At 43.3% G+C, this 24,680-nt stretch overlaps 1 protein-coding gene across 2 annotated transcripts; it reads left to right on the forward strand.

Annotated features, from left to right (window-relative positions):
- The first annotated feature begins 10,504 nt into the window (after nt 1-10,504).
- si:dkey-193c22.1 (uncharacterized protein LOC567837 homolog) lies at nt 10,505-17,126 on the forward strand. Of its 2 annotated transcripts, none has more exons than XM_061767498.1 (8): nt 10,505-10,620; nt 11,643-11,792; nt 11,878-11,998; nt 12,952-13,170; nt 13,303-13,386; nt 14,534-14,675; nt 16,103-16,265; nt 16,339-17,126. In XM_061767498.1, exons 1-8 carry the CDS (start codon nt 10,607-10,609, stop codon nt 16,571-16,573), a joined length of 1,128 nt encoding a protein of 375 aa, XP_061623482.1. In that variant the 5' UTR covers nt 10,505-10,606; the 3' UTR covers nt 16,574-17,126. The 2 variants fall into 2 exon arrangements, with proteins under 2 accessions (XP_061623482.1, XP_061623483.1); XM_061767499.1 differs by lacking the exon at nt 10,505-10,620 and adding an exon at nt 10,770-10,919.
- The last annotated feature ends 7,554 nt before the right edge of the window (nt 17,127-24,680 follow it).

The raw sequence follows: 24,680 nt of genomic DNA on the forward strand, positions 1-24,680 counted from the left end.
GTACATCCCGAACTGGTCGCCAGCCAATCGCAGGGCACACATAGACAAACAACCATTCGCACTCACATTCACATCAACGGGCAATTTAGAGTCTTCAATTGACCTACCATGCATGTTTTGGGGATGTGGGAGGAAACTGGAGTACCCGGAGAAAACCACCAAGGCACGGGGAGAACATGGAAACTCCACACAGGCGAGGCCAGATTTGAACCCATCCTCAGAACTGTGAGGCAGATATGCTAACCAGTCACCCACCGTGCTGCCGGACCAGTGAATTTGTCTGCGCGAGTGAAGAGAGGGACAATTAACCAGGAGTGCATTTGCTATTTAGACTTCTATAGAAATACTCTCTAACATGGACTAAGTAAAGTTGGTTTGGCAAAATATGTCCCCTTTAAGGGAGCACTGGTGCTGTATATGGTGTCTGGCTTGTGGAGGAGAGTGTTTGGAGTCTTTATAGCTCAGTAATCTAGGATTGGGAGTACAGTCATTTTAATGACGAGTAATTTAGCAGAATGTGTTAATGAGGATTTGCTTCAGTGTATCAACTGGTCGAGTTAGGAATGATTGGGGATTCATTTCACTGTTGTTGTACAAACATAGCAGGTTTTGCAAGTGGAGGTAACAGTCTATTTCCTTGACTCCTTTTCCATGCTTCTATTGTCCTCGCCACTAATGCTAGCATGCGGGTGCTATCTGAATCTAACTTGCTCATGTTGGTGAGCTGAAGTTTCAAAAGCGTGGATGAGATACCAAGACACACATTACACCGCATTCTGAGTCATTGAGGAAATTCAGTCATCTCTCCTCCTCTACCTTTATTTTGAAAATGACTGTGAATCCAGGAAGCCTCTGATGGGCTAGCAGTTCACTCTCCTGACTTACATGGCAGCGTGGGTTAAGTTCCCACCCAGTGAGGGTGTGAATGTGAGTTATCATCTTCATAGCGACATCTTGACATTAAGATGTATGTATTGTCCTGCATGAATAAAGTCTTCTTTTTTTTAACAAAAGGCGTATTATTACTGGACTAAAGGCCTATTTTTTCAATAATATAGTGTAGTCCTATTTTGGGGGTAAAATAAAGGTGTATTTTCCAGAATAAAAGGTGTAATGTTATGAGAATAAAACATTTTTGAAATTCACTTTGAAAATCAGACTTTCTTGCCTTGTTAACCTTTGACTTTAATATACATCCATTTACTGTAACCGCCAAGTGTTGCGGGCTCCTTGAGTCTATCCCAGCTATCTTGGGGCGGGAGGCGGGGTACACCCTTAACCGGTCGCCAGCCAATCGCAGGGCACATCGAAACAAACAACCATTTGCACTCACATTCACACCTACGGGCAATTTAGAGTCTTCAATCAATCTACCACGCATGGGTTTTTTTTTTGGGATGTGGTGAGGAAACCGGAGTGCCTGGAGAAAACCCACCCAGGCACAGGGAGAACATGCAAACTCCACACAGGCAGGGCCGGGATTTCAACCCCGGTCCCTAGAACTGTGAGGCAGATGAACTAACCAGTCTCTACCGTACCGGCGACTTTAATATCATAATATTAAAACTTTATCTAAAAATATGACGTCATTCTTGTTAGATTAAAAAATTTGAACCTGACAAAATGCGTCTCTATTCTTGTAAAGATTCTGACTTTTTTTCTTGAAAAAATATGACTTTATTCTCATAACATCCATCCATTTTCAACACCACTTATCCTGGTTAGGGTCACGGGAGCCTGTCCTAGCTGACTTCGGGCGAAAGGCAGACTACACCCTGAACTGGTCGCCAGTCGGTCGCAGGGCACATACAGACAAAGACAACCATTCGCACTCACATTCATAACGTCACTGAGTGGGAACTGAACCCACGCTGCCTGCACCAAAGTCAGGTGAGTGCACCACTACACCATCAGTGACTTAGTCTCACAACATGAATTTGTGATTGTAATATTAAGTTTTTTTTTCTGGACGGCTGCTTTTTAATTCTCATGGTAGTTAGGGGTAGTCTGGTCGTAATGTGTAATTGTTATTAGGATTATTGGGGGTCCTTGGAAAATGTTCTCCACCTGAAAATTTAAGAGCCCCTACGTTGAAGAACCACCCTGTTTTTTTTCTTCTATCTCCCTCTGTTGGAAGTTTGATTTAAAAACTAACAACAACAAAAAAACAATCAAACAAACAAACAAGAGGCATGTGTGTACGGAACGGACCACGGCACTCACATGTTCTCCACAAGGTTCTTCCCTCATTGCCACGGAACTTTTTGGGATCCATCTCAGATGCGATGTTATCGCGAGCTCACACGAGCTCCAGACAGAACCTGGAAAAAAGAGGATACGAGGCATTTTTGTGGCAGTGAGTTCGAGGGGATGAAAGGAAAGGGGAGCAAGAGGGGGACAGGAGATGGATGAGATGAAGGGGAAGGAGGGCACCCTGAGTTGGTAGCATGCCAGGTGATTAGAGGCATTTGTTCTCACACCCATCAAATGTGAATTAAACTGAGCCTGCTCTTTCTCTCTCACACACACATACACGAAATGACCACTTCCCGACGTGCATGATTGAGCCATTTATTCTCCTTTTTATACTCAACCTGTCTGCATTCTTTATATGCTTGGATCTCAGCTGCCTTGGAAAGTGATGGTTGTCCTTAGTGCAAGGTTTTCAAAGAAATGAATGACAATACAGCGAAACCACTATGGTCAAACACAATTCGTGCAGGGACGCTGCTCAACTTCCGATTCATTTGAACGAAATGATTCTGATTCATTTGAACAAAATGTTTTTAGGTAACAGTTTAAATTTCCTAACTGTAATATAAATATTAATATTAATTCATATTGAATAAAAATGCAGAATAAAAGAAATGTTTTTCTTTATTTTTGTGGCACGATTATACGCTGTAGGAACTTCAGTATATATCAAAAGTCTACACACCACTGTTCAAAGGTTTTTGTGACACAAAAATATGACGCCAAGAGCTATAATTTCAAAACTTTTTCCACTATGAATGAAGAAAAATAAACAACTGAGATAATGTGGGTGCACTAGTGTGCCGATCCTCTCATAACCAGCGATGTGACTGGGTTCAGGATTGACAAATCACATTCAAACTCATGTTAAAAGGGAGTCAGCACACACCTGTCACCAGTTAAAGTACCTCTGATTAGCCCCAAATAAAGTGCAGTTGTTTTCGTAGGCTTTCCTGACATATTATTATTATTTTGCTTTCTTACAGAAGCCTAGAGGATTTGCACTAACACGGGCTGGTATTTTGAGCTATTCATAATTCCCCGCACCCTGACTATGCTTTCTTTTCTTTCAGCTGAAGAAAAACAGCCTCAAAGAATGATGCTGCCATCATCATGCGTCACTGTAGGCATGGTGTTCTTTTGGTAATGACCGTGATGTGTTTGGACCAAACATTCAGGACATTTCGTAATTATAGGCAAAAAGTTCATACTTGGTTTTATTGGCCCACAACACAATTTAAAAGGTCAAACAAAATTCAGGAGACATTACTTTAGATGCCCGTTGAGCTGAAGTCTCACAATATTATATCTTGCTAAAATCTGTACCAAAATTTTAAATGTAATAAACATTGAGCAAATGTACAAGGTTTTTCTTGTTGTTTTTTTTTACCAAATCCTTTTTAACAGTAACTTGAACAATAGTTTAACAAACTATTATCCTTGACTTCTGATTTAAAAACGAATTATCCATCAACTTGTTGTATTTATGAAATAATATAATGATGCAATTAAACATTTACCGGCATATGGTTTCACAGTCATAACAGCCCTCTGAGGAAAATGTTACCACAATGTGGCCCATGACAAAAATTAGTATGACATCCCTGATTCCGATCTCATCACGTGGTATCAAAAATATACAAGGAAGATTAGTATACAGTCGGGTGGGGTGTGGCGGGATTATTATAATACTGTATTGTACAATAGTCCTCTGTGTGGTCTTGTGCAAACATGTATATTTCCATGCAAGACATTCCAAAGCGGTGAGAAAACCCCCAGAACTTGCGTCATAATGAGTTGGATCCAGTAGCTACCTGTGTTTTTAAGGTTTTGTAACATTCTTATACAGGATTGTGTTAAATCTCTATTCAGATGCAGACATATAAACAGAGGCATGTGTCGTAGTTTAAAGCTCTCACTATTTATAAACACAAGACGGCTGAGGTTGCTGAGATTAAGAGGTCAAATGAGTACATTTTCTGTCCTAATTATGTTCCAAGTCGTGCGGAAATCACAGGGCTAAATCATGGGTTCCCAATTGGGCTATGAATAAAAAGGTATATGCGAGCCTGTTTGAGTTGGATTTCTTCAAACTGCACTTTTAATATCATTAGTTTATTTATACACATTATAAATTGAATTAATACTCTGTATTCAATCTAAAAATACATATTGGAATTAAAAACAACACCATCTGTTGGATCTTTTTGTAACCTATGTTGGATTTGCATTAAGAGTCAAATTCTGACAAAATAGCCACTACTTCTACTACAGCGGTATGTCAACCAGATGCCGTTAGACTTCCTGCATGTCACCTGAGCTCTCCACCCAATGGTGCACCTGTTCACACGCAAGGCCACGCCTCCCCCCCCCCCCGCTTAACGCTCCAAGCCCCCCTTAACCAACCTGTTCCACCAACTCCTTTAACAAAAAACCTGCACCGCGCACCTAAATGTCATCGGAGCCACAACGAAAGTGTCTCTCATTGTTTGCCTTCACGGTGTACAGTACATCAAAGTGCACAGCGCAGGAGTCAATATCACCCCTCCTGTTTTCTTCATAAAGGTGTTTGTTGCCCTGGAGTGTTGCGAAGAATCTAGGCAGAGGACAAAGGCAGAGCCTGGTCCAGCCTGAGTCAGCATACAGGCCGAGCCAGAATAGTTAGGTGAAGGTTGAACCATTATTTGTGCTGGAATTAAAAACACATTTTCCCATGAAAATCTAGAAAATACATTAGCACACCGCAATTTAAAAAAAATAAAAGCGCGTTTACCTATGCTAGACATAGAGTATTTGATACTGCTAAACTGTGGAAAGAATGTTAGCTGTGGACACTGCACGCTCAGAACTGCAAAGCAAACAAAAGGTGCTGAATTTAAAAATACCAAGGTACACGTATGCCATTTTACTGTAGCAGTGGTTTGGAGTGTGCCATGCCTTAAAAAAATATATTCAGTTTGTTTTACAGACCCATGTGATGGACAGATGTGCGTGCATTCGTTTTCTCAACCTCAATGATTCTGCTGCAGTGTAGGTACCTACTCTTCTGTTCTGTGCTGGTCACCCACCTTGTAATCATCTGTTAAAAACAAGCTGCCAAAATCTTAATTACCGTACTGTGCTAGGCCATCAACACACAACTAAAAAACATCAAAAACAAACTAAATCCACTGCACCTCCAACTTGCTGCACAATGTGCTCAGTTTACACACGACCTCATTGGCTCAGCTCTATTGTTGTTATATTCAAAATGTGATAATAGCAACATGAAACACACAGCATATTTCATAAGCCCAAAAGATGACATGACACAGTTGCTTTCACAAGAGTATCCTTAAGTCCATTTGTGGAAAAAGTGGCTTCTCAAATTTACTGCACAACATTTCACCCATTGACTCTCGTTACAAGTTTGATATGCGCAGGAGCTCTTTTAAATGCAATAGATAGAACATAATGGGGTGTAACATTACAGCACCCCGAGCTGGCCGACGTCACATCCCGGCTCGGCTCTATGCACTCGCCGCCTTTGGTGATTTCAATAGAGTTAAAACAACAACAAAAAATCGACTTCCGGTCTCGTCAAGCTCCTCAAAGTTTACTCGCTGTCTGCTTGAGTTACTATTATGTATTTCAAGATTTATGTCTTATTCTACCGCTGCAATTTTGAAGCTAAGTTTGCTAACATTGGTTGCTAAGTTTACTCTAATGCTGACTTATGTTGCTCACTCAGTTAGGTGTGGAGAGGTGTTGCGTGTGCGTCAATCTACCCTTGAAACCTTAACTGTAACTGACGTGAAATCCTAACCCTGACTTCCATCCAACCATGTATTATACGGCGCATCCTGTTCATGGTTGCGAGGAGCTGGAGCTTATCCAAGATGACTGTGGGCGAAATATGGATGACATATTGGTCACCAACTTGAAACTCTTAACACTAACTTGGGAGCTACTTTTTGCTTCTTGTCCAGTTCTGATAAAACTGTCAAGATCCATGTTTGATTTGTAATATGACATTAATGAGGCAGTTCGAGCATGCCATATTCCTACATTGAAACCAGATCTTCAAGCTCAAGGGATGCTAACAAAGTCCAGTAAGTTTCTGATTGACCACATTTGCATCACTTTGATGGCTTTATGAGATTACTAAACCTGCTGCTTCAGGAAATCATGACAAAGGCAGATATTTCACTTTTCTGCAATTAGTTAGATGTTAATGTTCTGTTTCAATGGTACGGGACATGATTTTCTGACAAATATTAAACTACATAAACAGAGAAACAAGTTGAGGCAGAGCGTTTGTAGTCAAATGATTTGCAGCAGCTGCACAGTGCCGTGCTGTGAGGCAGAGATCTTCGCAAATTATCTAATGTCTGTAAAACTTTTGCCGTCTTGTCTGCTTCTAACACGTGGTCAGCCTTGGCCTCAAAGTGAATGAACAAATACAGAAAGAAAGTCCAAGGTGAGGTGTCCTTTCTTGTTAGTATTTTAATGAAAATTAACTGGCGAAACATTGCGTTATTCAAGGATATTTCCAGCGTGGCTCTCCTACAGCGTGGCCTCTTGTGTTGAATATTCATCGTTGTCCTAAGAGGCAGGAATACCAACTTGTTCCTAGACGTCAGAGTCAATGAGGACACTGAGAAACATTTTCTCCTTAGGTAAAAAGTCGTGATCTTAGACACGTAATATCCGCAGAAGAAGCGTCACTTTGATTCTATTAATACATTGTCCCATTAGCCTCTTCCATTGGGGTAGGGAGCGAGTGCAAAAGATGCAACAAGCTGATGACATGAGCACCTTCACCTTTGAACTTTCGTGATGGAAAATAAGGATTTTAATGCACGGATGGTATGTTGCACTGCGTGGCACAGCTGATATATTACGAGCTCCATCCATCCATCCATTTTCAACACCGCTTATCCTGGTTAGGGTCACGGGGCGCTGGAGCCTATCCCAGCTGACTATCCATGCATCAGTAAATGTCTGTTTTGAAGGAGAGCAGCCTTTGATGGAAGCTTCTGTTGACTCACTGCAACTCGACACCTCGCTCCCCGCAGAAGGGCTCGGACTAAAGAAAGATGTCAGTGGTGGCTGGTCAATTGAGGGCGCTAGGGTGCCGCCCCACCACCACTGACAGTGGTAATCACATTACATTCCTTGAAGACAAAAAAAAATTAATAAAAGTATTGATGATTAAAAAATCTAAATGTATGTATATCGATTTTTAGATAAGCAGGATAAATAGCATATAGTTAATGACGAGTAAAGTTGCGTTCATCTCTTTTGACTGATTTCATGCCATATTTCCGGTCTAGGACGCACAACTCTGTACCTATTGACTCGTTAAAAGTTTGACATGTATAGTAGGTCCTAATTAATTTTTCGCGGACCCCTTGGCTGCCAGCTGTGTGGGCGCTGCCATGCATGACCACCAGCACTTCTCTCGTCCTTACTTTTCTGTTTCATTTGCTTTTATTGATTCTTATCTAATTTCTTTTAAGGCGTGTGCTTGAAGTTGCTAATAACGCAGCGATGTGGTTTGAGAGAACTTTTATCAACTTGATTATTACTTTGAGTGTCAGAATGCTGTCCCCACCTGTCATGGTGTAGAGGAACACAGACTGGGAAGAGTTGTTTCTCTTAACCGTGACTTCCATATCTCCCTGTGGACATCGATGTGAAGTTGGGACATTGTGTAAAGTGTGATTAAAAAATTAATACACAATGATGAATCCCTCCCCCCAAAGAAGACTCCACCAACCGCCACTGAAAGACGTTTGTCCAGCCAAACCTGCGGGACCTGTGAGCCACCATGCACAATTGCTAGCCATCATTTATTTGCTCGGTTCCTTTTGCCACCAACTCTCTTATCTGAGTTATTTCCTCTCTCTCCTGCATGCTTGAACATCCTCACCGGCTTGTTGGTATTCATGCCGTACATCTCAATGGCATCTCTGTCTTGCTTGAATAAATCACAGGGCCTCCATGAAAAACCACATTACCCTCAGAACTCCTCCGTCTGGGTGTGATTCCGGGCACTGGGATGCCTAGAAACTGGACATTGCCGTCATTGCCAGTTTCCATGGTATCCCCCCAAGAATCAAAGGGAGCTCCTCTCTAAGCCTGGTATGTGTTTGTGAAGCTCACGTGAAAAGATGGCTCTGTATCCTGGAGGTCCCAGGCTCACTGACAGCCGCTTTACACTGCAACTCTGCTCGAGTTGTGCCTTGTGGAAGAGGAAACACAGAGGTGACACTTCTCAGTACTGGCGAGGTGCCATGCTTGGGGGAGTAGGGCTTTACAGGAGGGAGTAAACACACCAGTGTGCACGCATTGTAACCTAACTTTAATGATACGATCAGGCCTCAATATGAACTTTAAAAATTGTGCATTAAATAACTCTTACACTTTTTTATTCTATTTTCTAGACCATTTATCCAGTTCTGGGTCATGACTGCAGCCAGCTATGAAGTCAATTTTTGATTTTGTATAAATCATCTATCAATGTGACTGACACAAAGTCCAACAACCATTGACACTCACATTCAAACCTATCGGCAATATGCAGTCTTCAATTAACCTAACTGTCATGAGAACATCCTGCAGTTCTACTGTTGGAGCTAGGTGGCGCTTTGCGCCCTATCGCCCTCTTTCTCTCTCTTCCCCTCTCTCTTTCCAGCACCTTCTCCAGCCTGCGCACCTGTCACCAATCAGCCCTCGTTACCACCTGCATTTAAGCCTGCTTTTCCCAGAAAACTTTGCCAGAGTATTAGAGCTTCTCCAGCAGTACAATGGCTCCCCAGTCTCCACATAAGTGACACAATTCTTCGTCTCCTTTCTGACCTCCGTGTATCTCCTTGTCCTCAGTGTTCCCGCTGTGTTCGTCACCAAGTGAATTCCTACCGCCAAGCCAAGAAATTCTGTCCATAAAAGTTATGAACAGAATCGGTGATAAAGGGCACCATTGGCGGAGTCCAACCCTCACCGGAAACGAGTCTTTCTGACGGATATGCGGACCAAACTCTGACTCCGGTCGCACAGGGACCGATTTTGACAACCTACAGTAAAAGGATTCCCCATGAATGTGCTGAAGTTGACCAATATGTCTATCGGTTAAAAAAAAAACAAAAAAACAACAACAACAAAAAATTCAACCAAACCAAAATCCATCCATCCATTTTCAATGTCACTTGTCCTCATTATGTCCACCCGCGACCTTAGTGAGGATAAGCGGTATGGAAAATGAATGGATGGAAGTTCTTGGATAAAGTGCAAGGAGGCTGAGAGTTCCCGTCAGTGTCTAATTTACACCACCACCACCTCCATTATTATTATTCCTCACTTCACTACCATCTCAGTGAAATGTTCTTTAATCGAGCCCACTTTTTCCACCATTACATGTTTCAAGGGCTCCCAGTGTACCGACACGCAATGTAGGATTGTTCACAGTTATTATCTTAGCACCACTGTGAATACAATAATTCCGGTAAGGATCATATAATTCCTAAACAAGTGCGGGGCAACTGTTGTGAAATCATACCGCTGAATTGAAAAGGGGCTGACTCGGCTTCAGGCTGTCAGCCGAAAGCCTGACTTTGCACTATACAGTATATATACATAGCAGCTTAATTTCTATTGTGGCATTTGAAAAAAACACCTGGAACTCCCCACATCGTAACAGATGGAGAAGGAACCACACACCCACTCAGGTTTGGAAGCTACGCTCCCAGGGGCCAAACATAACAATAACCTTTGGATTGGTACTGCTTTTTGTGATTTTGCACAGAGAGGTTCCATGTTACAAGGCCAATGAAAGCAGACCAGGACTACATTATGAATGCTGGAGGTTAAAGATAGTAATTTGTTGATCTAATATGAGGGGGTCAAAGAAATGTGACCAAGCAATATGTTGACTTTTGAATGACAACTTACCAGCATGTTCTCAACGTACATAAAACAAAGCCTGAACCTCATTCTGAAGTTTGTATAGTTTATTTACACACCTTGAAGCACTAGTCATTTTTCTTTTCTTATGCCCATGTGCAGTGTTGGGGTAAAACTATACCTGTGAAACTGTGGCGGGCACTGTAAATACGGCCTTCCCGCTCCCTCTGCTGGACATAGTGCTCCCCAGCAGCGTTTTTTGTTTGCAAAGTATACTGACGTTAATAGTTTTTAAAAATGCGACGCACCACATTTATTTGACAGTAAAACGAAAACATAACGCTCAAAATATAATTAACTCGACCACTAGAAAAGTCATGTTCTTCCGGGTTATTGCCAAAGCAAATACATTGGGAACAATAGTTAATCCTCTCACACGGAAATCTGTAGCCGTACGAACACCCTCTATATGCCACAATTAAGGTATTGAAAATGACAAATATGTGTTTATAATCTTTTTCATAATACAAAATTAATTGACGGAGAGGCAAAAGAATGCACAATACAAACTCTTTGTCGCCAGGTCCTTATAAATTTGACATATACGTTTCCATGTTAAACCCGGAAGTGATGTTCTCTCGTTTTACAACGTTGATCCCTCGTTTAACAGTGCGGTACCTGAATGGTCTCTCGAGGACAAGGAGTGCGATCTATTAACTTAGTTCATCACGTCCACGGCAATTCGGAGATCGACTGGGACTCTTAATTGTAACTGCATCAATGTATGTTATTGTGTTGTGTTTCACAGTGTTTTCGACCATTTGCCCGTCAAAATAAGGGGAAACTCGCAACGTTACATCTCGGAACGGGAACTATAGGATTGTTGTCCTCGTTTAGTAACATAATAACTCGTTTTAAAATAATGTAATACTTAACATTTATATTATGTTTAACGCGTGGGTAGTAGTTTCACTGCTTTTAGCAAGTGTTTGATTGGGGGGATGCTAAGAGTCAGACATTATATTTTTCCTTATTAATCTATCAGTTTTGAGACAGGTGAGCAACATTAAAATTGAGTAGCGTAGTAGGCCCAAGTGTTCATCAAAAACGTGGCAGAGGCTTTATACGGAAAAAAAGTATATTTAATATTTTTTCTGTATCTGATGTTGCAACTCACTAAACACACTCCACACCACAGGATAATCACTATTCTTTCAGAGACCTCTGACAACCAGACATTTGCTGATTTTTATTGGAAAAGGGGGGAAAAGGAAAATAATTATGCCTGATTACCGGTATGTGTGTACCCTCCTTAAACGTCCAATAAAATAGCTCTGATGCTGTTCGGTATCTAGGGTTTTAAATTTTAGTTAGCGTTTTGTTCCTATTAATGTAAAAATATATATGTATATTTTAAAGAGCCTTTTACGTTTGAAAAACATTACTGATGACTTTACTAGTGACAGATTATTTTACCAATTTTTCTATTTTTTTTTTTTTTGAAGGTCAGGGTTCAAGTACCACTTGTGGTTGCCAGTGGCTGTGGGTGTCATGTTTGTGGGTCTCCCATACTCTATCTCTCTGGCTGCCCAGTTGATGCTTGGCTGGCCCAGCAAACCTGGATATAAAAAATACTTAGAGGCTGTAAAACCAAGGTAACTTGATGAGCAAAAGAAGTCGTTTGCTCTGAAGAAACAAAAGTTTGATTCCATCTGACATGACACTTTCCATCTCAACCAGACGGATTTACTGCATTACAAGAGCTGTGTTGGAGTCACTGAAATGCCTGCAATATGGGAGACTTTACTTACAGCTGAAGTCATGGTATGACAATGACAAGAACAGAATGCATTATGAAAAGGTGTGTTTTCTATCTTTGATTTTGTATTTTATTTTTTTTTAAACATTCTTGAAAAATAGAAATAAATTTTGACTTTGGAGCCTTTCAACTGTGAAGCAGACACACTAACCACTTGTTTGTGCAAAGAAAAACAACTAGAGTGGTGCCTTGAGATACGATTGACCCGACTTATGAGTTATTCGAGATAGGCTGTTATTTTGCTTAGACTTGCAAGTGCATGGTGGCCAACTCACCGTTCTTAGGACCCGGATTCAAATCCGGCCTCGCCTGTGTGGACTTTACATGTTCTCGCCACGCCTTTGTGGGTTTTCTCCGGGTATTTAGGTTTCCTCCCACATCCCAAAAACAACCATCCATCCATCCATTTTCCTCTGCTTATCCGAGGTCGGGTCGCATGGTCAGCAGCTTAAGCAGGGAAGCCTAGACTTGCCTCTCCCTGGCAACTTCGTCCAGCTCTTCCGGGATGATCCTGAGGCGTTCCCAAGCCACCCAAGAGACGTAGTCTCTCCAGTGTCTCTTGGGTCGTCCCCGGGGTCTCCTCCCGGTAGGACGTGCCCGGAACATCTCACCTGGGAGGTGTCCGGGGGTTATCATAACCAGCTGCTCAAGCCACCTCATCTGGCACCTCTCGATGCGGAGGACCAGCGGGTCAACTCTGAGCCCCTCCCGGATGACGGAGTTTCTCACCCTATCTGCACAGGAAACTCATTTCAGCTACTTGTATCCATTATCTTGTTCTTTGGGTCACGACCCACAGCCTGGAAATTCTGTCCATAAAGGTAATGAACAGAATTGTCAAAGCAAAAAAAAAAATAATCGTCCGAACCACTGCACGTATCTTTAAAAAAAAAAAAAAAAAAAAACAAGTCGGGTCACTCAAGGCATCCCTACATATATATTATTTACCTTTTTTGGTCATCGGGAAACGCTTCTGTGGTCGTCTCACATTGAAGGGCATCGCATTCGGTCGGCGTGGGAACAAGCTTGACTTGTACCACCCTCCCGGGTTGGCAAAGTCTGGAGATATGGCTGCACCACTGCCACTGGTGATATTTGTCTACGGCGGTGCTTGGTCCTCCGGAGAACGATACGTTTACTGTCTGCTGGCCCGACACCTGACTGAAGAACTCAATGCAACTGTCGTTTGTCCTGACTACACTACCTATCCAAAGGTTAGAGCTCCAAATGTTCCCCTGCTCTCCAAGACTGAAATATGAATAGTTAAGTGAGTTAAAACATGACTTAAAAAAAATAAATAAATTAATAATCTATGTTACTAACCACACATTTCTTCTGATTGACAGATGAACGTTTTAGGAATGGTACAAGATATTGCAGACTGCCTGATTTGGGCTCAAGAGAGTGGACCCCAATTTAACTTTGACAAAGTGAGAAAAATCAAACATTGATGTTACTCGTCACAACAAGCAGACTCATTTCCCCTCACTGAGTTTACTTCTGCAGCTGTTCCACTTTGAATAGTAGTCATAACTAGCCATAATCTATCAGACGAACACGTATTGGATTTTATTCTCCGCCCATGGATGAAAGCACAATAAGCACTGCTGCGCCACCTAGTGTAAGAAGTTGGTATATTACAGTTTCATCAACCTTTTTGATAAATCATAAATTGTCAAAACAAAACAAAATTTCCCATAAGAATAATGCAAATAGAAATAATCCAAGGCCGAACTGCAACTAATTCAAACCTGTATAAACTGTACAACCATTGTTTTAAAGGAGACATGCTTTTTGGTTTTGGTTTTTTACAGCCGTTCAGTTTCCTGGTGTCTTAACGTGTGTATGACATACTTTCGAAATACCCTTAGTCTTAAAAATTAAAGGATTACAGCATTTTCACACTCTGTATCTTTACGCTTTTTACTAACGATAATCTGTGTATCCAACACTCGATGCAACTCTGCTTACCTTTTGGATTTGGCATGATAGCTGTGGCGTTGCACCCATGGGGGATGTGACAGTGTTTCCGATGTCTGGCCGTCGCTTGAAAGTGGCTCTATTTCTTTGCCCTCGCCCAGCTGTTCATGTCGTGGGTGAAGAATTTCCATGTGGGTGCAGTTATTACGTATATTAGCCCCACTGTTATGTAACAGTAGCGCGGAAGTGCAGAATGACTCGCTCACAGAAACCTTTTCAGAACTAGACTGATGATAAAAGATGAACCTCTTGAACTACATGACGTGTTCTGCACGCAAAACAGAAGAATGACTACAACCCTGTATTGCTACTTCTCATCAGCAGACATTGTGGTTGTTTATTATCTCAAGGGATCCCCCCTATTTGCAGTCTCATCCAACTCTGTTAGTTATACAGTTGTGACTAGCTAAAGCAAATCAGCATGACCTTGCAAATTCGGCTGATTTTCAGAGTCGCGTTTAGCATAACTTGTTTCTCAAAAGTCCTATTCAAAGTGGAAAACTTATTAACAAAGTTAAAGAAATGGGATTTTTCTCTGGTGTCTTCAACACTAAGTCAGTGGGGAAAATGTGCGCATTTTATTTATGTCATTTGCAGGACAATATCGTTTTAATTGGCCATTCGGCAGGTGCACATTTGTGTGCACTGACCACGCTGTTCCTCATCGATGCAAGGGAAGAGCTTTTCATTGAGGCGAGCAAGCAGCAGGACCTGGCGTCGATGATCAAAGGAGTCATCGGTGAGAATCTCATTGTTTGTTCCAAACAGGTTGATACTGTACAGGGATCATGTTTGATGTGCGTCCCGCGTCCTGGACGCACAAAAATGATCAGGGACGCATAAAGCGTGGTGAATCTGCGTCCACTGACGCACAATATTGCTTACCTACGTATGTGTGCAACGCTCAGTGTACTCACTGTGTGTCATATGGCCAATCTGATGATCTTTAAGTGGCAAAACTTTGAGTTATAATAAGTGGGTGAAAAACGTGGCAAATGTGGCCAGAGATGAATAAGAATTAAATGGATCATCGTGTACCCAAACAGAGGAGGGTTTAGGTGAAGGGAGGTTTCTTCATTTAATTTGAACAATTCGAACACTTCCAAAACTTATAGTAGTACAAATAATATTTGTCTTATTCCTAGTCAGCTGGTCCTAATGTAAATGTATTAATACACTGTATGTCACAAAATGCTAACTGTTTAAGTGAAGATGCACAAAGGCTGTTAATGCTTTTTAAAATAAATATATTAATGCCTTATCCATTATGTACAATGTGAATTGCAGATAAAAGAAGAAGAAAAAAAATACTTGGTTCTAAAATTTCACACTTGATTGGTGGCCAGGCACTCCAGAGACCCAACCAAAGTGAACCCCTGCCTATTCACGAGTCGCAGTTTGCAAATTTACCTATTTGTTTTTTTCCTTGGAATCTATCCTCAGCTATTCGCTAATAAACTCATGTATTCGCATTTTTTGTGCTCTTTTTGTAACGCTCTAAGATGCCGCTAAAGTCCTGGTTAAATAGGAAAGTATTTATCCGTGTCAAGGAAGGATGTTGAAGTGATCCATTGCAATTGAGAGACAAGCTTTGTATGTCAGGGAGGAGCTAAGTTTAGTCTGGGTTGATAGTGGAAGTTATTGAGGTTTTTGTCACATGTGCATATCCTGTATATATACACTTCCGGTGCATTTTTAAAAAATCAAATAATCTGCAAGCCATTTGTTTTAAAGGGTAATGTTGTAAAATGAGTTTGAAATTGTATGAAACTGGTTTGTGATCATAGTTTTTTTGGGTATATTTACAGTTTAAACTATTTATAAAGGAAATATTTTTGGGGGCCATCAATTGTGTTTTTTCACTCTTCACAGAAAGCCTTGAATAGCAGGGGTTTACTGTATTTGTATACACGCAATTAGTCTTTTTTACATAAATGTTAAAAAGGTGAGTCTGCATTGCAAATCACCTTTGTGTTACATCACATATTTGGTTGTTAGGTAAGGTATTAATATTAACAGCGGTTAATGCCTTTTTACGTGTAATTAGGAAAATTGAGAATGTCACGAGATGTGTTTACTATTATTACAAATGTGGAAAAATGTCAATCGCTATTGAATCTATTGATGGAAATGATTTATGACTGTTTTTTTTTTTTTTTGGAGCAGGACTCAGTGGTGTGTATAACATCATGGAGCATTACGAGTACGAGCAGAAACGAGGAGTGGAATATGTCTCGGCCATGCATAAAGCCATGAATGGAGTGGAGAACTTCCCATACTATTCACCCACGCACTGGTTGGAGACATTCGACCAGGACAAACTGAGCAGGCGAGCAGCTAATACGTGATATCTTATTAAAGTGACAACACCTATTTGTAAGACTCCTTTCTCCTCCTTCCAGAGTGCCTCCATTTACTTTGATCCACGGGACCAGTGACGTCATGGTTCCGGCAGAAGCTTCCGCCAAGTTCTCTGAGCGCCTCACCTCACTGTCCGTGAAGGCGTCTCTGTATGTGTTGTCCGAGGTCGACCACGTGGAGATGATCACTGACCTCATGGCGGCCGAGCGACGCTTCTATCACGCCATCTACAGCTGCATTAAACACGAATATAGGAAACTTGTGGACATCAGCTGACCTCACATCCGGTGATTGGAAGACTATTTTTGTAATTTTACTGGTTTTTAATATTTTTATATTATAGCTTATATGTGGCTTTGTATTTTATTAATCAGTATTCCATTACATTTTACATAATTCATGCTAAATTACGAGTATATCTATTATTGATTCAACCCCAATGCTGTCAAGTAAAAGTGCAATATATGCTCTGGTTTTCATCCTGAAATGTAATTAGTATAGTGCTGGTCCTGAATTATGAATAGCTTGTCTGTACTGTATCTGCCCTGCGATTGACTGGTGACCAGTTCAGGGTGTACCCTGCCTCCCGGTCAATCAGCCTAATTACCCCTTGTATTTAACCTCGTGTCTCATTCCCTTTCGTTGTACCTTGTCGTCGCGTTCCAGCATTCCTTGTTTCCACGTCACAGACTCACAGTAAGACTTGACCCTGTTCCGATTATCGACCTTGCCTCTTTGCCTCATGTTTTTGGATACTGTTGCCTTTCTTGGAATGCCTGCCTGTGTACCGACCTATGCCCGTCTATTAAACCTCTCTTTTTGGAAGCTGTCCATTTGTTTTGGAGTCGTGCATTTTTGGGTCCTATCCTCTGTTCCGTTCATGACAGAACGAACTGGCCATAACATGGACCCAGCAGACTCAGACCCGGTGCGCAAAGCCCTTCAAGCGCAGGGTCAACGCCTCTGGGAGCAGGATGAGCAGATTGCTGCCCTCCACCTTCATCTAGAGGGACTGTCAAGGCATCAGGACAATATGATGAAACAGGTGGCCTTGCAGTTTGAACTTCTTGTAAAAATTATTCAAGAGAAGGAACCAGTTGGCACCACACCCAATACCGCCACGGCATTTCCATGTGAAGTAGTCACCATGCAGCCACCTGCCACCTCCGCTGCTGTCTGCCCACAGCTCTCTCGACCGGAGAGGTTCTCTGGAAATTCTGGGAACATTAAGCCGTTCATCACGCAGTGCGAACTCCACTCCCGATCGTGAGGCAGCTCGCTCCCTTGTCACTTTACAACAAGGCAAGCGCAGGGTGTCAGATTACGCGATTGAGTTTCGCATTCTAGCAGCGGAGAGTCATTGGAATAATCGGGCGCTACTCGATGCCTTTTTTCAAGGACTATCCCCCGCCATCAAGGATCATTTAGTCCCGCTAGACCTGCCGACCGACTTGGACACTCTCATCGCTCTTTTGGATCGCGAGCTAGATGGAGATCGGCGGAGGGCTGCGTCACCGCGCACTTGGAGGACGAGCCTCGGTGACCAGCCAAACCAAGGCAGATCCCCTGGTTCCGGTCTCAACCCACTGGCTAGCGTCCACACGGATGAACCCATGCAACTGGGCAGGTTCCGTCTCTCCCCTGAGGAACGTCAACGCCGGCTGAGGTAAGGGCGGTGCTTCTACTGCGGTCAGTTGGGTCATTCCGTGAGCAACTGTCACGTCAAAGTTGCCGGTGCCGGTAGCAAGGGCACGGGAGAGGTGAGTCTGAATTTCATTAAGGAAGACCCTACACGGGTTCTTCCTAAAGTGACACTATGCTCTCCTGATCAAGAAGTTCATACACCTGTATTAATTGACTCTGGTTCTGACGCAAAGTTACTCAACTCCCTCCTCGTTAGACGTATGCACCTTAGAACCTTTGAAATAAAACTCCACCGCAACACCTATGCTGCAGACGGCACTTTTATGGGCAAGATCACTCACCGCACCCAAACACTCACATTGCCATTTCCTGATTCTCACTCGGAACGCATTAGTTTTCATGTTTTTGACGCCATGAATGATGACCTTATCTTAGGGAACCCATGGTTGAAATTACATAACCCCCACATTGACTGGTCCTCTGGGCAGGTTATGTCATGGGGCAACAATTGCGCCCGGAACTGTTTCAAACCGCCATGTGATGTTCAGGGTCATGTTTCTAAGGACAATCCACAGACCCCATCTGGGGATCCTGATTTATCTCAAGTGCCCACCTGTTACCAGGATATTAAAGACGTTTTTTCCAAGTCCCAGGCCAAATCCCTTCCACCCCACAGACCTTATGACTGTGCTGTTGACTTGCTGCCTGGAACCACACCCCCACGAGGGAGGTTGTTCTCTCTTTCATGGCCGGAACACAAGGCCATGAAGGAGTACGTGGAGGAATCACTGGCAGCTGGGATCATTCGCCCATCTTCATCCCCTGCGGGAGCAGGATTTTTCTTTGTGGACAAGAAAGACAAGACCCTGCGACCCTGTATCGATTACCGGGGTCTGAACGGGATCACGGTAAAAAACAGGTACCCTCTTCCTCTCATCTCCACCGCCTTTGAGTTCCTGGAGGGAGCCAAGATTTTCACCAAACTGGACTTAAGAAATGCATATCATCTAGTCAAGATAAGGGAGGGGGATGAATGGAAAACAGCATTCAACACACCAACGGGACATTATGAATATTTGGTAATGCCTTTTGGGCTTACTAACGCTCCAGCTGTTTTCCAGAACCTTGTCAATGATGTCCTGCGTGACATGTTGAATGTTTATGTTTTTGTTTATTTAGATGACATTTTGATATTCTCCCCGGATGAGGAGACTCACATTATTCATGTCCGCTCTGTTTTGCAGCAGTTACTGCAGAATCAACTATATGTCAAGGCTGAGAAATGTGAGTTACACAAGGCGTCCATTTCTTTTCTGGGTTTCGTCCTGGCTCAAGGTGAAGTCAAGATGGACCCTTGCAAAGTCGATGCAGTTATTAATTGGCCTACTCCCACGTCACGCAAAGATGTACAAAGGTTCTTAGGGTTCGCAAACTTCTACAGAAAATTCATCAGAAATTTCAGTTCTATAGCCTCTCCTTTGCATGATCTTACCTCGCCACACAAACCTTTTGTATGGAACCCGCTTTGTCAGGCAGCTTTTCAAAAACTCAAGTCGAGCTTTACCTCCGATCCCATCCTTACTTTGCCAGATCTCAAACAGCAGTTTGTGGTAGAAGTTGATGCGTCTGATGCCGGAATAGGAGCAGTGCTCTCCCAGAAATCTCTCAAGGATGATAAATTAAATCCTTGTGCTTTTCTCTCCAAAAAACTGAACCCAGCTGAGAAAAATTATGACATTGGTGACCGTGAACTGTTGGCAGTCAAGGTGGCTTTGATGGAGTGGAGGCACTGGCTAGAGGGGGCACAGACTCCGTTTTTAGTATGGACAGATCACAAGAACCTTCAGTATATTAAGACTGCTAAAAGATTAAATGTGAGGCAGGCTAGATGGGCTCTGTTCTTCACTAGATTTAATTTCACGTTATCCTACCGACCTGGTTCTAAAAATGGTAAGCCAGATGCTTTGTCATGTATTTTCTCCGAAGAGAATTCTTTGTCCGACCCTAAGACTATTTTGCCTAAGTCATGTTTCATTTCCGCTTTTGTTTGGGACATTGAAACTGCGGTTAAAGGGGCTCTGAAAGACACTCCTAGCCCTGAAGATTGCCCTGAAAACAGGCTTTATATGGTTGCGACCTTAAGGGGAAGAGTCATCCACTGGGCTAACACGAACCGAACTGTATGTCACCCAGGCATTGCCAAGACGCAATCAGTGGTCGAACAGCGCTTTTGGTGGCCTAATGTTAGGAGGGATGTTATCGATTACGTCAATGCTTGCCAGGTATGTGCTGCTAACAAGCCCTCTCATCAACGTCCTCCTGGGGAGTTGCGACCCCTGCCAATACCACAACGTCCTTGGTCAGACATTTCCGTAGACTTTGTGACAGGATTACCGGCCTCTAAAGGCAATACCACCATTCTTACAGTTGTTGACAGGTTCTCTAAGATGGCACACTTCATTGCACTTCCAAAACTCCCCTCAGCTAAAGACACTGCCGAGCTAATGATTAATCACGTTTTCAAGTTCCATGGTTTCCCCAAGAATGTGGTGTCTGATAGGGGTCCCCAATTCATTTCGCAATTTTGGAAGGAGTTTTGCAATCTCATAGGTGCTACCGTCAGTCTGCCATCTGGGTTTCAGCCTGAAACCAACGGCCAAACCGAGAGGCTGAACGAGGACCTGGAGACTGGGTTCCGATGTCTCGATTCACAGGAGCCGCGATCCTGGTCTCATAAACTGGTTTGGGTCGAATTCTCCCACAATTCCCTCCCCTCTGCATCCACTGGTCTATCGCCTTTTCACGTTGTGCATGGTTACCAACCATCTCTGTTTCCTGCCATAGCCCCAGAGTCCACAGTTCCAGCGGCATTAACCTTGGTGAGACGACGCAGGAGGACCTGGGAGCGAGCCCGCCAGATGCTGCCTGCGCCAGGGACGGTCCTACAAAGCCGCTGCTGACCGTCGGAGGCGACCGGCCCCGAACTACAAAGTGGGTCAGCGAGTTTGGCTCTCGACCAAACATATTCCACTCCGGGTGGAGTCCAAGAAGCTCGCTCCCAGGTTCGTTGGGCCCTTCCCCATCACAAAGATCATCAACCCTGTCACCGTGAAGCTGAGGCTCCCAAGGTCGATGCGGGTCCACCCTGCTTTTCACGTCAGCCTACTCAAGCCAGCCCGGGAGCCCCCTCTGGTCCCACCTTCCAGGCCCCCTCCTCACCCCCGGTTTGTGGATGGGGGGCCCTGTCTTCTCTGTGAAGCGGCTGTTGTCGTCTCGTCGGAGGGGGAGGGGGTTTCAATATCTGGTGGACTGGGAGGGCTATGGGCCTGAGGAACGTTCATGGGTACCGTCTGCGTTTGTCATGGATGATTCGCTCATTCGGGACTTCCACGTTGCGCATCCAGGGGCTCCAGGGCCGTCTGGGGCCGGCTATTAAGGGGGGGGTACTGTCATGTGTGTGTGTTCCGGGTTTGGTCCTCTCCCCCTGTTTCACACACACCTGCTCCTGTGAGCATCTTCACTAACTGTGCCTCGTTCAACCTAATTACCCCTTGTATTTAACCTCGTGTCTCATTCCCTTTCGTTGTACCTTGTCGTCGCGTTCCAGCATTCCTTGTTTCCACGTCACAGACTCACAGTAAGACTTGACCCTGTTCCGATTATCGACCTTGCCTCTTTGCCTCATGTTTTTGGATACTGTTGCCTTTCTTGGATTGCCTGCCTGTGTACCGACCTATGCCTGTCCATTTGTTTTGGAGTCGTGCATTTTTGGGTCCTATCCTCTGTTCCGTTCATGACACTTAAGGCACTATACAAGATACAATGGGCGGCACGGTGGACGACTGGTTTGAGCGTCAGCCTCACAGTTCTGAGGACCGGGGTTCAATCCCCGGCCCCGCCTGTGTGGAGTTTGCGTGTTCTCCCCGTGCCTGCGTGGGTTTTCTCCGGGCACTACGGTTTCCTCCCAAAAACATGCATGAATTGGAGACTCTAAATTGCCCGTAGGTGTGAATGTGAGTGCGAATGGTTGTTTGTTTGTATGTGCCCTGCGATTGGCTGGCGACCAGTTCAGGGTGTACCCCGCCTCCTGCCCGATGATAGCTGGGATTGGCTCCAGCACGCCCGCGACCCTCTAGGAGAAGTGGCTCAGAAAATGGATGGACAAGATACAATGAATAAAGCTCATATTTGAATTGTTGAATAAATAAATGTACCTAAAGTTTGTGTAATGTTGGACAAAAACATGACGTAGTAAGGGTCGCTATCAGAATCATCTTTATTTTGCCAAGTATGACAAAAACACAAGGAATATGTCTCCGGTAGTTGGAGCCGCTCTAGTACAGACAGTCAATTGACAGAGAATACTTTTGAGACATAAAGACATTGAGAAAAACAGTCACTGAGCAATAAAAGGTTGCTAGTAATCTGGTAATGCCCGGTACAATTTTGTATTTTTTGTATTTTTTTTTTTTTTTTTTTGACAATTGTGCAAAAAGGTGCAGAGTCCTCGAGCAGTTTGAATGATTAATAGAGCAATAGTCCGGTACAATGACCTTTGTGCAAAGGGCCCTGAGAGTTCAAGAAATGTATGCAGTTTAAAGTGACTAGAAGCTGTTGGAATGTCTGCTAGTTTTAGTTTACATTGTTCGGTAGCGCCTACCTTAGGGACGGAGCTGGAAGAGCTGGTGACCAGGATGTGGAGGGTCCAAGAGGATTTTGCATGCTCTTGTCTTAGTTCTGGCAGCGTGCAAGTCCTCAAGGGTGGCTAGGAGGGTGCCGACAAGCTTTTCAGCAGTTTTGATTGTCCGTTGCAGTCGGAGTTTGTCCTTCTTTGAAGCAGCACCAAACCAGACTGGGATGGAAAAACACAGGACTGATTCGATGACCGCTGTGTAGAACTGCCTCAACAGCTCCTGTGGCAGGCCGTGCTTCCTCAGAAGCTGCAGGAAGTACATCCTCTGCTGGGCCTTTTTGAGGATGGTGTTGATGTTGAGCTCCCACTTCAGGTCCTGAGAGGTCCTTGTGCGTGAAGATGAGGTGGTGTCCTCCAGCCTCACCTGCTGTGTCCTGCCCGTCAGGAAGCTGTAAATCCACTGGCTGATGGCAGGCGAGATGCTGAGCTGGACAAGCTTGGAAGAGAGGAGTTCGGGGATGATGGTGTTGAACTCAGAGCTGAAGTCCACGAACAGGACCCTCGCGTAGGTCCCTGCGCCGTTGAGGTGTTCTAGGATGAAGTGCAGTCCCATGTGGACTGCATCATCCTCAGACCTGTTTGCTCGGTAGGCAAACTGCAGGGGGTCCAGCAAGGGACCTGTGACGCTCTTGAGGTGGTCCAGCACGATGCCTTCAAAGGACTTCATGACCACAGATGTCAAGGCGACAGGTCTGTAGTCATTCAGTCCCGAGATTGCAGGTTTCTTGGGGACTTGGATGATGGTGGAGCATTTGAAACATAAAACTATGTTTGTAGACCTACTCTAATAAATAAATCATTGATCCATGAATGTTGACCAGTACTGCATTTTTATTTATTTATTTTTTGCAGATTGTGAAATTAATGTGCATCAATAAATAAGGTCTCATAATCCCTATAGTTGTATTTTCTTTTGTCATATAATTAATGTATTTATTTTATCTAAGTTGCGGGGAGCTGGAGCTTAACCCAATTTAATTTCAATATAATTTATTAAAGCTGGTATTTGCTGTTAAAAACACTTTTTGTCATATATGTTAAAACTGTCTCTATGACCTGACAGCAGAATATGTTTTTAAGCTATCTTTTGAAAAATCATCAGTTTCTGGCCCCCTCTAATGCCTCTAGTTTGATTTTAATTATTATTTTACACCTGGGCACGGCAAGACAAGAATAGCCAATCAGCGGGTGTATAGACAGGACGCATAACCGAATAGTCTGTCTATCATTTGCTCAGACACACCTCATACTCACAAGGGAACAGATCAGCCTTGTGCTAACGGAGACTACACTAGTTTCTTGGCCATCTTAACTCCAGTTGGCAACAAGCTATAAAAAAGGACTTGGACAGCTCTATACTTCAAATCAAGGGTAAACTTATATAACGGTGATGTGTTATACACGCATGGCTGCATTATTGCTGGGCTTGGAAAAATACCGGGGTAGGAACGAACGGTGACATCGCCGTTCTCACCGGATCGCCAGGTAAGTTAATCACATCTCTTACATTTTAATTTATTGTACTTTCCAAAAATTACAACACAAAACCAGCCACATTTTGTGTAACTGGTGCTCGCGATTCTTTTTCGTTGCGTGAGCTAGGGGCATTTCTTTGTGCAGACGGAAGGTGGCAGGGACATGAAGTGAGGCTGAATCTAAATTTCAATAGCATTTTGAAAACTTCCATACCTTTAAAGTGATTAAAGTTTTTCCTCGACAATAAATTTAATTGGAGCTTGTCTGACTTCCTGTTTCTTTGCTTTATTGTTCCTTTCCGTTCAAACATCTTAGTGGGCGTGGTTACCAAATCACATTTTCTTTCATTGGTTACGGGTTTCAAATTATTGAGCCCAGTGAACTCTGCTTGGCAACAGGTGACCAGTTAGCAAAAAATAAATAAAATAAAATAAAATCGAGAAATTAGCTGTACGATTATCACTATTGTTGTATTATATAAAAATAGCCACTGCCTATTGTTAGAAGTTGTTAAATATAAAAATAAATCACCTCTGACGTTTCTCTGTGGTGTTATTTTGGTATGCGCGT

Source organism: Phyllopteryx taeniolatus, chromosome 3 (assembly GCF_024500385.1).
Source record: "Phyllopteryx taeniolatus isolate TA_2022b chromosome 3, UOR_Ptae_1.2, whole genome shotgun sequence".
NCBI lineage: Eukaryota > Metazoa > Chordata > Actinopteri > Syngnathiformes > Syngnathidae > Phyllopteryx > Phyllopteryx taeniolatus.

Bases quoted from the DNA above. Each gene is read 5' to 3' on its own strand.
- si:dkey-193c22.1 (XM_061767498.1), top strand. The intron at 11,793-11,877 runs GTAACTTGATGA...CATCTCAACCAG, and splicing joins TTAGAGGCTGTAAAACCAAG to ACGGATTTACTGCATTACAA. The intron at 14,676-16,102 runs GTGAGAATCTCA...TTTTTGGAGCAG, and splicing joins GATGATCAAAGGAGTCATCG to GACTCAGTGGTGTGTATAAC.